Source organism: Rhinoderma darwinii, chromosome 6 (assembly GCF_050947455.1).
Source record: "Rhinoderma darwinii isolate aRhiDar2 chromosome 6, aRhiDar2.hap1, whole genome shotgun sequence".
Taxonomy (NCBI): domain Eukaryota; kingdom Metazoa; phylum Chordata; class Amphibia; order Anura; family Rhinodermatidae; genus Rhinoderma; species Rhinoderma darwinii.
In genome coordinates this window covers 54,688,383-54,705,133 of record NC_134692.1, presented here as the reverse complement: position 1 = coordinate 54,705,133, position 16,751 = coordinate 54,688,383, and the positions used below count along the sequence as shown (strand labels likewise).

General features: G+C 42.7%; 1 protein-coding gene across 7 annotated transcripts in view; it reads left to right on the top strand.

Annotated features, from left to right (window-relative positions):
* Positions 1-16,751, top strand: part of ICA1L (islet cell autoantigen 1 like) — a 38,068-nt gene that overhangs the window by 8,482 nt on the left and 12,835 nt on the right. For 6 of the 7 annotated variants that reach the window (XM_075829758.1, XM_075829759.1, XM_075829752.1 and 3 more), the window contains 9 exons: positions 642-810; positions 4,310-4,382; positions 4,601-4,724; positions 4,849-5,047; positions 5,766-5,891; positions 7,183-7,281; positions 8,399-8,463; positions 12,142-12,188; positions 14,261-14,356. In XM_075829758.1, coding sequence (XP_075685873.1) covers positions 649-810; positions 4,310-4,382; positions 4,601-4,724; positions 4,849-5,047; positions 5,766-5,891; positions 7,183-7,281; positions 8,399-8,463; positions 12,142-12,188; positions 14,261-14,356 — 991 coding nt within the window. In that variant the 5' untranslated portion in view covers positions 642-648. The remainder of the gene's footprint in view (positions 1-641; positions 811-4,309; positions 4,383-4,600; positions 4,725-4,848; positions 5,048-5,765; positions 5,892-7,182; positions 7,282-8,398; positions 8,464-12,141; positions 12,189-14,260; positions 14,357-16,751) is intronic. The other variant, XM_075829754.1, reaches the window with a different exon arrangement.

Here is a 16,751-nt window from a genome sequence, read left to right as displayed (position 1 = left end):
CGCGGCCAACAACCCCAGCGGCACATTGCTTGGCGTGGCTATCAACTAGCCTGTCAATGGCTAGTGCGTTATTTTAGGTAAAATGGACCGTTTCCAGCTGCTTCCTGTTTTATATCGGTTATATGGCTTATACGAAATCTCGGCGTTGAATGTGGCTCACGACCATCTCTTAGTGCTAAATGTGGCTCACAAGGTAACAAAGGTTGGGGACCATTGGTCTATAGCATAAAACGAGAACCACTATGAGATATATGTCCGTTTCTTTGAACTGTTTAGAAGCACGTGCGCTTGAGCTTATCAGGTAATTCTTCAGTGATTATATATTTCACAGGCTTGAGTTTATTTTTTCCTAAATAAATTGAGCCAGTATCATTCCTTGTTTCTATGTAGTAGGTATAATACACATTTAAGAAAACTTATTGTGGCTTCTGATCAAATTTCATTTCGACCATAAACTGTTTAAATATTTTATTTATTTGCTTCTGACCGCAATCTGCTACTTGATGAGGTTCTTATTAATTCATGAAGGTTACTTGGTGACATCAGAAAGACAGAGCTGAATGCAGCGTTCAGTGGTCTAGTGTAAGCAGAAAGAGATGTCCTGGGGAGGAAGATATCATTCATTCTCTGATTCCTCGCAGCTATTCCATGTACAGCAGCGGGCAGCTATGGGCAGGAGAGGACCGATCAATGGTCAGCCGCATGCAGAAGAAGTTTTGGGAAACCAAGCAAGCGTTAATCAAGGTGACCGGGAAAAAAGAGGATGAACATGTGGTTGCATCAGACGCTGAGCTGGATGCCAAACTTGAGGTAAAGAAATATTCATGTAATATTAGTTACAGAGTCTGTTTGTGGGACCACAGTGTTAACAGACCCCACTAAGCCTAAGATGAGCTGGCCTGTGCAAAATATGCTTTTGGCTCGGCACCCAACATACATTTTCTTTCCCAAAAACTTTTATTTTACAGGAACAAAAAACAAAGAAAAAAAAATAACTCCACCCAATTCTTCCCGTATACTTATCCTTTTCTTTGATCCTACTCTGTCTCATATTGCAATTGAAGCTTAGAAATATATAAAGAATTATTCTATGTGCGTACTAGCAGATTAGCAATTCCCTCTCCTCTTTTTCACAATTTTGTGTCTCTGGCTGTAAGACTCTGTTCACGTTTGCACTCAGAGACTTCATCAGAGTTTACATCAGCCTTTCTGGTATTATTTGACAGAGTATCGCAAAGTCTGCAGAGCTATTCTTGACGTCCAACATACCGGAACCCTGATGTATCCCATTAAAGTTAGTAGGAATTCACCAGTATCCTTATAAACGGATGCCATTGCGCTATTGTGAACAGAGCCTAAGACAACTGGCTGCAGCAGAACACCTCCCTGTCTGCAATAGGAGATTAATAATGTTAAGCCCTGCCCCTTGACTAAGCTGAACACCACCACGGACTGCCAGCTGAATATGGATGAGATCTGAAGGGAATTAACCCCTGTGTTCTCTGCAAGAGTTGTGCTAAATTTTTGCTTCAGGAACTTGCAGAAAATCCTGCAGACTGACAAACGCTGTGGGCATGTTTATCTCATGTTTTATCTTTAACATGACACTGGCTCTTTCAGTAACTACCAAAGACTTTAAGCTCTGTGCAAGTGCGGCCACCACTTCTTCGAACTCTATGGAGACTGAAGCAGCTGGAGTTCAGTGACTGTGGGTAGACGGACCCCTATTCTCCCTTTAGGTGAGGGTCCCAGAGGTGGGACCTGCACCTTTCAGGCATTTATGGGATATCCTGTGCATATGCCATAAATACTTAAGATGGGAATAACCCTTTAATTTCTGGGTTTAGTTTTCCTTTAAATAAAGGTGTATAGGAAGAAAAGCAGACATGTAAGTTAGGCTTCGTTCACATCTGCGTTGGGACTCCGTTCATGGGTTCGGTCGGATCTTACCATTACCATTCAACAATGGGGACAAATGGAAACCATTTGCATCTGATCCGTCACTATTAAAATCAATGGTGATGCAAATGGAAACCTGTGGTTTCCGTTTGTTTCAGTCAGGATTCCGTTTATGGGTTCGTCTGATGGAAAGCTCAGACGGAACCCGTGAACAGAGTCCTGACGAAGAGGTGAACGAAGCCTTATGTGTAGGATATTGCTGAGTGGTTGTTGATCCAGGGATTTACTTTTATTTTATTCTTTTAATATGAGGCAGTTGGCAACCACTTCATAAGGATTTCTAGATCAACGCTGTAGGATAATAGGTTAAACTAGATGGATGCACAGTTTTCAACATTAATATGCGTTAAGAGCTTAAAATAAATATTGAAGACGTAAGTAAAGTATTTACAAAGGAACTACTTGCAAAATAAAGTTTTCTACTCAGTATATACTTTTTATATTTTCAGTTATTTAAACAAAATTATGTAACAATATATAAATGTGTTTGTAATGCTGAAATAATTTTCTCACTAAACACTGCTTTAATCCGTTCCCAACCGCCGGCTATATATAAACGTCCGGCGATTGGGTTCCTTAAAACCCACGCAATAGTGTATTTACCGCGCAGATTTTAAAGAGGCTCTGTCACCACATTATAAGTGCCTCCTACATAATCTGATCGGCTCTGTAATGTAGATAACAACAGTGTTTTTTTATTTTGAAAAAGGATAATTTTTTAGCAAGTTATGAACAATTTTAGATTTATGCTAATTAGTTTCTTAATGGCCAATTTTTTTAACTTATGACCAAGTGGGCGTTGTAAAGAGAAGTGTATGACGCTGACCAATCAGCGTCATACACTTCTCTCCTTTCATGTCCATTTGTACTCAGCACAGCGTGATCTCGCGAGATCACGCTGTGCTGTCATATACACCAACATTAACTTTACTGAAGTGTCTTGAAAGTGAATAGACATTGCCTCCAGCCAGGACGCGATGTCTATTCACACTCCCGACACTTCGGTAAAGTTTCTGTGGGACTTAATCACACAGCATAGCATGATCTCGCGAGATCGCACTGTGCTGTGATTTAAGTCCCACACAAACTTTACCGAAGTGTCGGGAGAGTGAATAGACATCGTGTCCTGGCTGGAGGCAACGTCTATTCACTCTCATGACACTTCAGTAAAGTTAATGTGGGTGTATGTGACAGCACAGCGTGATCTCGCGACATCACGCCGTGCTGAGTACAAATGGACATGAATGGAGAGAAGTGTATGACGCTGATTGGTCAGCGTCATACACTTCTCTTTACAACGCCCACTTGGTCAAAAGTTAAAAAACTTGGCTTAGGAAACTAATTAGCTCAAAAATGATCGTTTTTCAAAATAAAAAACACTGTTGTTATCTACATTACAATTATAATCTGGTGACAGAGCCGCTATAACTGGCTGCCCGAGCGATCGGACAGCTGAATGTCGGGTCTCCGGAAGTCCGTGACTGCCGAGGACCCTGAGGAGAAGATAGAAGCATCTTTCGCTGCTCAATGAGCACTGTGTATAGAATAGAGGCAGTGGCAGCGCTCCTGCCTCTATTGGTCCCGGTGATCATGTGACTGGTCACATGACGGCCGGGATGCCGTTCGTAAGAGGCTGTTGCTCCTTCTAACTAGACCCACCACAGCCCTATTAGTGACTATAGTCCCTATAAGAGGGCTGATCTCCCATGTGCAGCCCCAGTTACAGTGGAAAAATAAAGTGTAAAAGAATAAAAATAAAAGTCCCCCAAAGGTTTTTTTCTGACCTTTGAGGGACAGACTATAATAATAAAAGTAAAATAAAGTGCAAAATAACGTAATAATAAATACACATAAAATACCCGCCCAAAATAAACGTGTGTCCCCCCCCGCCAATCATTGTTGTAACGCTAGCCTAGCTCTGACCCAATTAGCCTAATGTAGACATGTAATATATCAAAATTTACGTTAGACAATGACTATCACAAATAACAGGTGTGTTTTAGGGTAAATCTATATTATTACCAGAAAAAATTAGCTGAACAGTAAAAAAACATATTTATTTTTTTCTTCAAACTTTAAGCCTAGAAATTCTAAAATAGCAAAAAAGATGTGTATCTAGTCGCTAGCCCAACAAATAAAAAAGTTATAGCCGTTTAACTAACACGTGCTAAAAATGGCTAATGGTGTCTGGTCCTGAAGGCTCAAAATAGCCCGGTCCTGAACCGGTTAATGTTCCAGATGTACTGTATCTTGATGACTACTATCAAATATAATCTATGTTCTATATTGGCGTTTTGTGTGTTTGTGATATAATATGAGATTAAAAGTGTACTTTCTCTATAATCTCCAGATAATTCATTCAATTCAAACAACAGGATCAGAATTGCTTAAAGTCATTGAAACATATCACCAAGCTCTCAATGGTATGTATATAAAACACACACAGACACATATATATATATATATATATATATATATATATATATATATATATATATATTATATCAGGTGGAAGTGTATCATGATCAAAGATGGCGTCTCTATAATTTTCTATGGTCATGGGACATGGATGTAACCATTTATCTTTCATGTTATTTGAAAGCTCAGCAGTCACACCTTAATTCCGTCTTACCTTTCCTAGCTCTGTCCTTGGAAGAAAATGACTTTGGTTTGCACTTGAAAATACATGCTCAGGAAAACAGCACACGAGCTGGGAAAATGATGAAAGTCACTGGCAATGCTTTGTGCTCATCCGCTGGCCAGAGGTATACGTATACTTTTATTTACTGTTTCCGAATACTTTAGACGTTAAACTTTGCAAATGACGGTCATCAACATAATTGTCAAGAATACGTCCTCATCTTTAGTATTCCTTTTTTACATTTTCAGGTTAGCCTTGTGTGCTCCACTTTCACGGCTGCAGCAAGAAATGTCCACCTTTACTAACCGAGCAGTCTCAGACACATTACTGACCATCAATCAAATGGAAAAGGCTCGGACTGAATACAGAGGAGCCTTGCTATGGATGAAGGATGTCTCCCAAGAGTTAGACCCTGACACCTATAAGCAGATGGAGAAATTCAGAAAGGTCAGAAAACCTATATAATGGTTGTTTTTCTGAGTTCTGTAATGTAACTATCATTTATAATGCAATAATTAATTTTAATGTCCTATATTAATTTGTGGCCAGTATTCATTTGTAGAGGATCAATATTTCAGCCAGGACCTAGATCAGAATTCTTCTCACAATCTTGTAGGTGGCACTGTGGTAGAAGCACCACGGTAAAGAGATGCTGGAAAATGAATACTAAGTCTATATTTATTTTTGCTTTATAGTGGATTAGAATTTAAAGATCCATTAGTCCTAATTCCTGGCTCAGATATATTCGTTTCCTTTTGCTTCCATGTTTTCATTTCTAAAATCTTGACATAGCCGAAAAACCTTTTAAAATAAATTTCTAAAAAAAATTATAGATATCACTGATCTCAAATTTGACATATATATTGCTGTCCGCACTGCAATAGCCAGACCTTGCATGGACATGGCAACTTAGATGACTACCCTGGGCAGTCAAAAGAGAAATATCTGACCATTGACTGCGATCACTGTGTGCATAAGGTGGTTATGGTTGTGAGACTTTTGAGCTGAGAGACAGTCGCTAACTATACAGTGAAGCAGAGGTGTACTGTCCATACAAAAATCAAATATGTCATGACATGTCACAGAAATTCATAGGATTGGCATAACATATGTCAGTGTTCAGCATAAGAATATCTGAATTCATATTTATATTACCTTTCCCCAGGTGCAAATTCAAGTAAGAAGTACTAAGAGCCAATTCGACAAGTCAAAAATGGATGTATGCCAGAAAGTAGACCTTCTTGGAGCTAGCCGATGCAACTTGCTATCACATTCACTTGCGTCCTATCAGGTACATCACTCTATTATCAGTAAAGGGACAAACAAATGTAACGGGTTGTCCCATCCATATGCCTTATTCGGGCATATGGGCATCATAGAGGGGGGTCTACACTTCCCCTGCAGTGGCAGCTGGCCGCGGCTTCCCCCTACAATAACAGATGATCACTGGGGGTGAGAGGAACCGGATCGCCGCGCCTGCTTCTTTTTGAAATGAAGTCTTTATGAGACGACTCTAAAGAATAAACAAACAAAAACATCAGCCTAGTAACATTGACCTTGATATCCCCTTCCTTGATCCTGTCTCATTAAAATATATATATATAAAAAAGTTGTTGGGCACTTAGTATCAGTTATTTGTGTTCCATGTACTGGTAGCAACCAGATTAAAAATAGCAAAATATTGGAAAAGCTCAGATATTCCTTCATTGGCAGAAATCATTAGTTTGGTTAGTGACAATTGTACGTCTGAAAAAACAATTGCTCTTAGGCCTGGTTTACACGAGCGTGATATACGTGCGTGCGACGCGCGTGATTTTCACGCGTGTCGTACGCACCTATATTAGTCTATGGGGGCATGCAGACAGTCCGTGAGTTTTGCTCAGCGTGAGTACGCTGAAAAAAACTCACGACATGTCCTATCTTTGTGCGCTGTTCGCGCATCACACACCCATTGAAGTCAATGGGTGTGTGAAAACCACGCATGCCGCACGGAAGCACTTCCGTGCGAACTGCGTGATTCGCGCAAAAGCTGTCAAGCTCGGAATGTAAACAGAAAAGCACCACATGCTTTTCTGTTTACAAACATCCAAACGGAGTGTCATAATGATGGCGGCTGCGAGAAAATCTCGCAGCCGCGCATCATACGCTGATGACACATGGAGCTGTTAAGTGCCTTTTGCGCACGCAAAACGCAGCGTTTTTTGCGTGCGCAGAACGCACACGCTCGTGTAAATCAGGCCTTAGTCTAAGCAGATTTCCAAGATTCCTTCAAAATTGGGATATTTGGTTGCAATCCAAATACAATAAGGTGTATATTCCGAACTACTGTTAGTATGAAGATCATTGAACATTCTAATGGTATTACCTTTTTCCCTATCGCTGGTCTTATATATCTCACTATGTCTCCACGGTTTGCTAACTTATTGTTTTTTACTGTTACTTTTATTTTATGTTATCCCTTTACATTGGGTCAATTACTATACCAATGCAACTATTTTCTTGCTAACTGTATGCATTACTATTTGAACCCAATAAAAATAAATGTATAAAAAAAAATAGCTTTGTGCTTTGTGTTTTTACAGACAACACTGTTGCACTTTTGGAAGAAGACGGCATATCTAATGTCTGAAATCCAGGCGGAATTTCAAGAGATAATTCCATATACCCCAGTATATCTAAAAGTTTGTAGTTTTTTTTTTGTCCTACGCTGTATTATTAGTTTGTATGATTGCTTCGTCACGCTAGATATGAATGTATTGAAGTATATATTGAAATTGTATAATATATTATGCATAAATTGCTTCCAAAATGAATCGTAAAGATTCAGTTTCCATGTGCCTTAGAATTTATACAGTTTAGCTACCATTGAAAATAATTATATATATATATCTCTATATATATATATATATATATATATATATATGTATGTATGTATATATCTAATTTTTTAAGTAAAGGCATATCCATCCATAACACATACATTTATGGATGCAGTCAGTAGTGAAAGCCACTGGAACCACCATATGGAATCTTGTGTTGCAGACAATGTCCCTGGTGGCCCCAGGGTTAATCACCTTCTTCTAGGTTCCAATGGTGCAGCAGAGCGGCTATGAGATCATTTCCCAGCGGTTAAGTATCAAATTTGACAGAAAATTAAACAAGGTCAGCCCGTCACGGGTTCATAGTGTTCAACAAAATGAGCCTCGTTTATCCAAACTGTCTAATAGAAAAACTGTCCTTGTTGCCCTTACTAACCAATTAGAACTGCCCTGTGATTAGTTGCTATGGACAACAAGGGCAGTTTTCTGCTAGACAGTTTCGATAGATGGGGCCAAATGCCTACAAGAGCAGTCCTGCCTGACCACTAACCCAAGGACCTGTATCTTAGGCAGCCCCATTTCCCTGGCTTGGGGGTACTAGGCCTAGTGAATTTACCAAATATGTGAAGTTGTTCAAGAACCGGAAACTTTTGGTATTCAACTTACATTCTTTAAAACTACACTCTATTCCAAGGGTCAGTTTGTAGATCCTGCAAAAAGCTGCATAGTTCTCCCTAATCCTAGACGTCAGCACAGTGTCCTCTATGGAGCGGGTGGGCATAGGCTGAAGACATCACTTACCTGCAGGTGCCCGCTTGTTCCTGTATACAGTGATAGGGAGGAAAGGAGACCTAATGCTTTATTAGGTGTTTATTTTATTATGGGGCAACATTTTATTTATAATTATGTGTATAGTGTCAAACCACTGTTCAGTTAGGGCGATTGGTCAGTTGCTTTAAGTTGTAAATATTTTTTACAGGCTCCCAAACAAAACTCTGATCAGGATAATGTGGAGAAGACAGGCAGTTGTGGGGATGATCACACGTGAGTACAGATTAGGAGTAAAATGTAAACTATTTGTATTTCTATGGGCCTGTTCTCATCACCGTTAACCCGACAGAACCCCTCAACGGAAAAGCAAACGGAAACCTCAGCTTCCGTTTCCCTCACCATTGAACTGAATGGTGACAGAAACCTAGCTAACGGTTTACGTCTGTCACCGTTGTGACATGGTTGAGTTCAATGGTGAGGGAAATGGAAGCTGAAGTTTCCGTTTGCCTTTCCGCTGAGGGGTTAACCTGATGCAAACCTCCGACGGAACCCCTCAGCGGAAACGAACACTGATGTGAACACACCCTTAGCTGGAAAGCTGTATTATTGTTGGCTGATCCCGCCACTAATTTAATGTGTCCCCTGATGTTTGCTGTTGAGGGACACACAGATTTCACATGCCCATGTCTTTCATCCTCCAGTGGATAAGCACTCCCTATGTCAATAAAAATGCACATTTGGCAGATCCAAGTATGCATGTTTAAAGGTTCCCATAAACATTACACAGATCCTCCGAACCCACTGATTTTGGTGGAATAGGCCAACAATATTGTGTTTGGGGGCCACCCAACTCTCCTCAGATTTTGGGGGGGGGAGAAGGGAGTTCAACATGTCCGATCCTTTGAGGTGTCTGCCATCAGCTTATTGCTCACTCCCCATTGAAATAAAAATGCACATTGTCATCATGTGTATTAAATGTGTATGACTACCCTTAGGAGGTGTCAAGGGAGATACCTGTCGGCCAAACAAGCTATTGGTTTACTCAAGGTGAATAGCCAAATCATTTCTGCATACCCACTTCGCAGTCTTTAGAGACTCTCAATAGATAAGCCAATATACTGGATACTTCTGAAAGTATGCATAATGGGAACAATATAAAGTAGTCATCAAATACTCAAAGCGCAATGTTTTTATCCCTCCACATCACTCACAGGGAGTATCAGCATGTGATTTCTCATTAATCTGAAACATTACATGGCACTCATTTAATATAGGGGCCATCTCTGGGGCAGCTCTAGGTAACAGAGTGGTTTCGATCTACCATCTCATTAGGGCGTAAAGTGAGGGCCCCATGCACACGACCATATTTTTCAACCGTAATTACGGACCCATTAATTTCTATTGGCCACGGACACCTTTCAGTATTTTTACGGATGGGTGTTCGTGCTAAAAAAATTATAGAATATGTCTTGGTTGAACTCGATGGCCATGTGTCATTTTTCAGCCGTACTAACTATGTAACTATGTCCTATTGTCCGTAATTACGGCATGGACTTTCCGATAGAAGCCTATGGGCGCTTCAGTAAATACGGACAGATACTGATGTGAATCCGTAAACCGTCCGTATTTACGGAAGCATTGCTATGCAACATATTGGTAACATCATATGCATCCTTCCTTTTTTTACGTATCCGTATATACAGATCAAATACGGCTGCATTACGCACCGTATTTGCGTATATTCCGTTCCGTATATACGGATAAGTTACGGATGACTACTGATCCGTATTTACGTATAGATGAAAATACGGTCATGTGCATAGGGCCTAAGGCCTTGTTCACACGGCGCTCAAAAAAACCTACGTGTAAATGTGTCAAACGCTAGCATTCTTGTAAAGCGCTATTTAAGACTTTTTTGGCGCGTAATTAGGACACCCATTGACTATGGGAATTAGGCACGTTTTGACCTGATGCTGCTTTTTTTGTACACTACGCATTTTTTAAACACACACGCGTAAAAAAGCGTTGTATGCACTACAATGCGTTTTCCCACTGATGTCAATGGGAAGCTTAAAGCATGCATTTTTGGCGCATTTTTTGGTGCGTAAAACGCATCAAAAACACATCAAATACATGCCGTGTGAACAAGGCCTTAGAGAGAGGATGGTGTACCTGGCAGATCAGAGAGTGGGGAGTGGGGAAAGCAGCCAAGTGTTCAGGAAGGGCAGATCACACGGGCTGAACTGTATCAGAGTGTAGATAGGGTGGAAAGAAGAGGAGGGAACAAACAGGCTATCAGTGTACACAGAGGAGAGAACCCACAGACACTTTGCATGGGGAGGGAGGCGTACATAACACACTCCTCCTCAAGTCTGAAACTAGGACCAAGTTGTAAGCTGCATATCAGATGGTTTGACAAAGGTGTCCATAGCCATATAAAATAGGTATAATTTATTTTACATAGAAACATATTGAAGGAGTTATGCCATAAATGTCTATAATGACACATCAAAAGGATATGCCATAAATATCTGATAGATGCCGATCCCAGTTCTATGACCCGCACCAATCTGAACAGGGGTCCCCCGACCCCGTTACTCCATTTAAGACTATACATCTGGGAGCATTATTATTAGCATTACCATTGTTAAGTAATTTACTGACCTCTATGAGGTGGTCCGAAATGGAGTAGATTTCAGAGGATTACAGGTCTATCAGCTATTAGGAGATGTAACAAACAAACCTTTTTTTAAGCTAAAAATGAAATTGGTTAAAAACTCAACAGGTTTGCAATCCTTTTGTTCATATAGGGATGCAAAATAACTGTCCTCCGGAAAGAAATTATTTTCTGTTCATCCCCACTAGTAGGTAGCTACCCTCTTAGTCTATGTCTGATGCCTTAAAGGGGTATTCCCATATTAGGCATTTATGGCATATTCTATCAGGAGAAAAGGGGTCCTGCGACCACGGTTCACGGATTCAAACCGATATCAGCCTGAGACAAGCAACACCTCCTAAAATTGAAAGTACAAGATGTGCAGAGTTCATACATGCCACTTATTCCTATGTCTACATGCACATATTTTCACATTATCAGTAAAACTGAAGAGCCAGTTTTTGTCTTGCGTCCAAAAAAACGCACTGAAAAATGCAAATCGTGGTAAAAACACATGCCTTTTTCTGTGCGATTTTCGGACGCATGGCAAAAACGCACAATGTGAATACACCTTTAATCACCCCTATGCCTAATAAGGTCATTTGTCAACTTCGTAACTGCTTGTCTTCTCATTAGGAATAGTTCCTGTATCCACAACTGTGGTCACTGGAACGCTGTACAGGGAGAGAGATGACGACCTTAACAGCCTGGGCTCTTTCTTCCTGCTCTCACTTCCAGCTTTCTCCTCCTACCATTCCATATTACCCCTAGAGCTTTAAACAATTGACAGCTAATATTCTGGGCTTATATAACATATAAGATCTATGCTTTAGCACTTATATTCTAGCTTCGGCAAGGGTTTAAAGTCATGGCGTATTATATGCAACCTTGACAGTGAAAGAGTTAAAGATTCTTGAAACATGACTCTGGTTCTTAACCAAACCAGAGACACCTATTTGTAGACCGTACCCAGTACCCCTGTGAGCATTCAGCCTTTTCTCCAAAAAGTAGACCTAAGAGAGCATTTCTGCCAATTAGGGGATGGTTTTGGAAGTGCTGCCTCCTTGTCCGTTTTTCTGTCCGATATTGTGGACCTTGGACCGGGTTCTGAAGAGGCGTGCACCACTTTGGCGGTTCTGTGCTGTGGTATTTCTCTACTTTTAAGTATTTAGAAATGTCTTAGAACAATGTCAATGTGATACATCTTGTATTTGGTCCCCAGTACTCTGCTGGAATTTGGCCACATCAATTTGATATAATTTTTCTTTCTTTTTTCCTTATGTTCTAATCGCTAGGCTGCTGAAATTACAAGGAGAAACACTAAACCCAGAAGAAATATCTGGTGAGTGAATTCTTAGTTTCCCCTGTGGTGGCGCTACAGGGAAATTGTACACTTGCTGATAAGATTCCCCATGGATTACAGCAGATTTCTAGGGGTTCCAGCAGGGGAACATTATGCTATCAGCTTATTGTCAAGAAACCATTCTAACAAGCGGAAAACCCCTTTTGACCATCACATCTTTCTGATGTAGGCTGCAGGACTAATTGGATAGGTTTTCTTTAAAAGGGGTTGTCCCACCACAACAATTTATCACCTATCCACAGGTGTCACTGGGACCCCCACAGATTAAAAGAAGGGGGGGTCCCGAAAATGAAAGGAGTAGCAGCGTGCATGCGTGACCTGCCGCTCCGTTCATCAAGGGGACTCTGGACCCGCGTTCTCTTGATCGGTGGGGGTCCCAGTGGTGGAACTCCAGCGATCAAACACACTGGATAGGTGATTTGTTGTTGTGGTGGGACTAGCCCTTTAAGTCAGGAATGGACACATAATTTATTGTGTGTAGATTATGTGCAGTGTCTGTAAGGCAATCTCTGCATACAGAATCACAGAAAGAAGGACATAAAGACCACCTGACAAAATTAAATATTGTATCATAGAATGTAAAAATATATGAATAGACAATAGACACCTTTCTAATCTTTTTACACCTAGGCCTGAAATAATGACAAGGGGGGCATGCTCTAGAGCAGGGGTCGCTGGGAGTTCCAGTAGTTTTTTACCGTCATTATAGATGAGGATTCATTACTGTAAGGCGGGATTCACACGACCGGGTCGTTCCCGAGCCCGAGTGTCGGCCGGTAAAATCGGCCATTTTGCCCGGCCGGTTTGCATAAAGTTATGCATCCGTGCCGGGCCGGGCAGATCCGGACAGTGACATCAGCGGCAGCTCCTGAAGGGGAATCCCCATGTGTTCGGGGATTCCGCTTCAGGTGTTTCCCCTGATGTCACTGCCCAGATATGGACAGAGACATCAAGCGCTCTGTCCAGGAGCGGAATCCCCGAAAACACGGGGATTCCGCTCCTTCAAGGAGCTAAAGTGCGGCTAGCACATAGCAGAGCGGGGAGATACCTCCCCGCTCTGCTATAGTGGCGTCGCTACAGTAGTAGCAGCCGCAGCAGCAGCAGCTGCTGCTACTACTACTACTAGCGGCGCCATCGAAGGTGTCGCCGAGCCAGGGTGCTTTTAACAAGCAGGGGAAGGGAGCCAGCGCAGCGCTCCCTCCACCTGCTGTACACCCCGGCCCTGCAACACAGTGTACAGCGATGCCATTCGTCAGAATGGCATCAACTCCTCCTCCTCACATGCACTCTGCGCTGTGAGGAGGAGGAGATAGAGCGCAAGCGCCGGGAAACCCGGCCATCACTCGGAACACATTCCGGTGATGGCCGTGTAATACCCGGCCCCATAGACTTGTATGGGAGCCGGGCGGCCGGGTGCCCGGGCAAAGATAGAGCATGTCCTATTTTTTGACGGCCGGATTTTCCGGCCGTCAAAAAATCGGTCGTGTGAATAGCCCCATTAGGGGTCTATCATTCCTAATGCAGCCGGGTGCCGGCCGATTTATGAACGGCCGGCACCCGGCCGGGAAACCCTGCCGTGTGAATGAGGCCTAAGACATTGGTCCCTAACCAGTGGCTCGGGAGCCACATGTGCCTCGCAACTTCCTGCTGTGTGGCTCACCATAGGAACCTTGAGTTATATCCATATGCTCTTGCTACAATATTACAGACCTATCCTATCCCCAGAAAAGTGCCAATCTGGGTGGTGGAATACCAGTGTGTTAAATTTCAAACTGCAATAGTTACCCGAAAATATTTCTCCACGTTTAACATGTTAACATTTTTTACTTAAATGTGGCTCCAGCCATCACTCAAAATGAAATGTGGCTGACAAGCTATAAAAGGTTGGTGACCGCTGCTGTAAGAGCAGTGAGTCTTTGTGATGGTTGATTTATTGAATAAGTTTAATTAGGGCTTGGATGCTTTTCCTAAAAAATGTAGTTATTTATAAAATATTACTAGATTTTTGGAGATGGGACATTGATCTAGGGATTCTCATGTTGTTCTTACATCTACTGTACTGTCCTCTAATAAATCTGCTCCTACAGATAATATGAACAGCAACCTATTTGACATGGCGGATCCGGAAAAGAATAATACTCAGAAAGGTAAGTGTATTATCAGCTGTCAACAATACTGTATGAGTTCATAGATACACTGTATTGTTATCAAACTATAGCAGCAAGTCTATGTGGAATAAAGAGAAGCGTGTGGAAAAAATTAAAAATACCTTTTCATAATTACTTGAAGAGTAACTGAGGACGGCTCACATAGAACGTCCATGAGCTACCATTCAGCCTAATGAGGAGCACCAATCACAGCCCAAGGAGCAGAGCATTCCGCTGAGCGTTTATGCAAATTCATTTCATTGATCATGGAGGTCTCAGCACCCGGACCCCAACCAATCAAAACTTCTGATATGTCATAGAGACGTATCAGATCTATGTTAAAAGTTTTCCGAAAGTATAGTCACTCTTTAATATATATTATATTAGTTCAGACTGGGTACATGTTGCTGAGTAGAATATTCAGAGCGGAATCGACATTTACCAAATTTGCATTACATTCTCTTGGCATGATAAAACCGTCAATGTAAGAAGTCGCTCAGGCTTGGTGCAGATTTTCAGGGTAGATTCCTCATTGAAAAGCCGCACTAACTCTGTAGCGGAAATCCAACCCCCCCCCCCCCCCCGTAAGAATGAAGGCCCATTTACATTATTGCAACAATGCCCAATGTAAATTCAGTGTAGATTATGAGCCGAATAAAAAAAAAGAAGGGCGCTACAAAGGGTGAGTACGTTCACCACATGAAAATTGTGATAACAGTTGTTGAGGCTCACCTTGTCGCGTTGTGCTTATATGTAGGCACAACACTATATTTAGGTTTGTATTGGTATAGTGCTGCTGCCGTTGTCATAATCCGCTCTGTGAACGGTGCCCACTCCGCTGGGGGTCTGCAAGCAATCCAAGATATGACCAGCCAGGATACCTGTTCTGAGCTGGAAAAAAAGTTACTCGCCTGGCGCAACCCCTATTCAAAGTCCTAGTCACTCATGTGGTGAACAAAAACGTTTATATCCGTATCATATAGACAACGTGTTTTGGTGTACAGGGGACCCCTTCATTGGGTCAGAAATAAAGATATGTCCCCTGTAGCCTGAAACGCATTGTCTATATCAGGGGTCTCAAACTCGGCCGGGTAAGTGGGCCGCATATAGAAAAAATGGGAAGTTGACGGGCCGTATTACTTTCAAATTTGATACAATACAAAATTATTGTTAATCAATTAGTTATTTGAACTACTATAATACTATATTACTAGAATAATAATACTACATTACTATAATAATAGCGCTAGGTTTCAAATTTGAGATATTTCTCCACGTGCTTATTTCAACAATCCAGCTTAGTTTAAGTGTCGCCAAACGCAGTCCGGCGGCTCAGTTAGCACACATGTCAAGATTGGGCAGCCCCTTTTTAGATAGTGCCGCAGTGCCCTCTGTGGATGCTGCCGCAGTGCCCTCTGTGGATGCTGCCGCAGTGCCCTCTGTGGATGCTGCCGCAGTGCCCTCTGTGGATAATGCAACACACCCCTAGATAAGGCCACAGTGCCCTCTGTAGATAAGGCCACACACCCCTAGATAATGCCAGTGTCCTCTTCAGATACTGTCACACACCCACTTGTAGATAACGCCACAGTGCCCTCTGTAGAGGCTGCCACAGTGCCCTCTGTAGAGGCTGCCCCAGTGCCCTCTGTAGAGGCTGCCCCAGTGCCCTCTGTAGAGGCTGCCACAGTGCCCTCTGTAGAGGCTGCCCCAGTGATGTCAGGGGCTTGCCCAGAGCTGGAGTCCCAGGCAGAGCGCTAGTAGGCTCTTCCTGGGACTCCAGCTGTGCTCCTGACATCACTGGGACTCCTGCTCTGGGGAAGCCCCTGACATCATTGTCGATGTATGGACAGCGATGTCAGAGGCTTCCCCAGAGTCCCGGAGCAGAGCCGATAATAGCGCTCTGCCCGGGACTCCGCTCTGGGGAAGACCCTGACACACTGTCCATATATGGGCAGCGATGTCAGGGAATTCCACAGAGTCCCGGAGCAGAGCCTGTACTAGCGCTCTGCCCGGGACTCCGGCTCTGGGGAAGCCCCAGACATCGCTGTTCATATGTGGACAGCGATGTCAGGGAATTCCACAGAGTCCCGGAGCAGAGCCGACGCCAGCGCTCTGCTCCGCTCTGGGCAAGACCCTGACACACTGTCCATATATGGGCAGCGATGTCAGGGAATTCCACAGAGTCACGGAGCAGAGCCTGTACTAGCGCTCTGCCCGAGACTCCGGCTCTGGGGAAGCCCTAGACATCGCTGTTCATATGTGGACAGCGATGTCAGGGAATTCCACAGAGTCCCGGAGCAGAGCCGACACCAGCGCTCTGCTCGGGACTCCGGCTCTGGGGAAGCCCCAGACATCGCTGTTCATATGTGGACAGCGATGTCAGGGAATTCCAGAG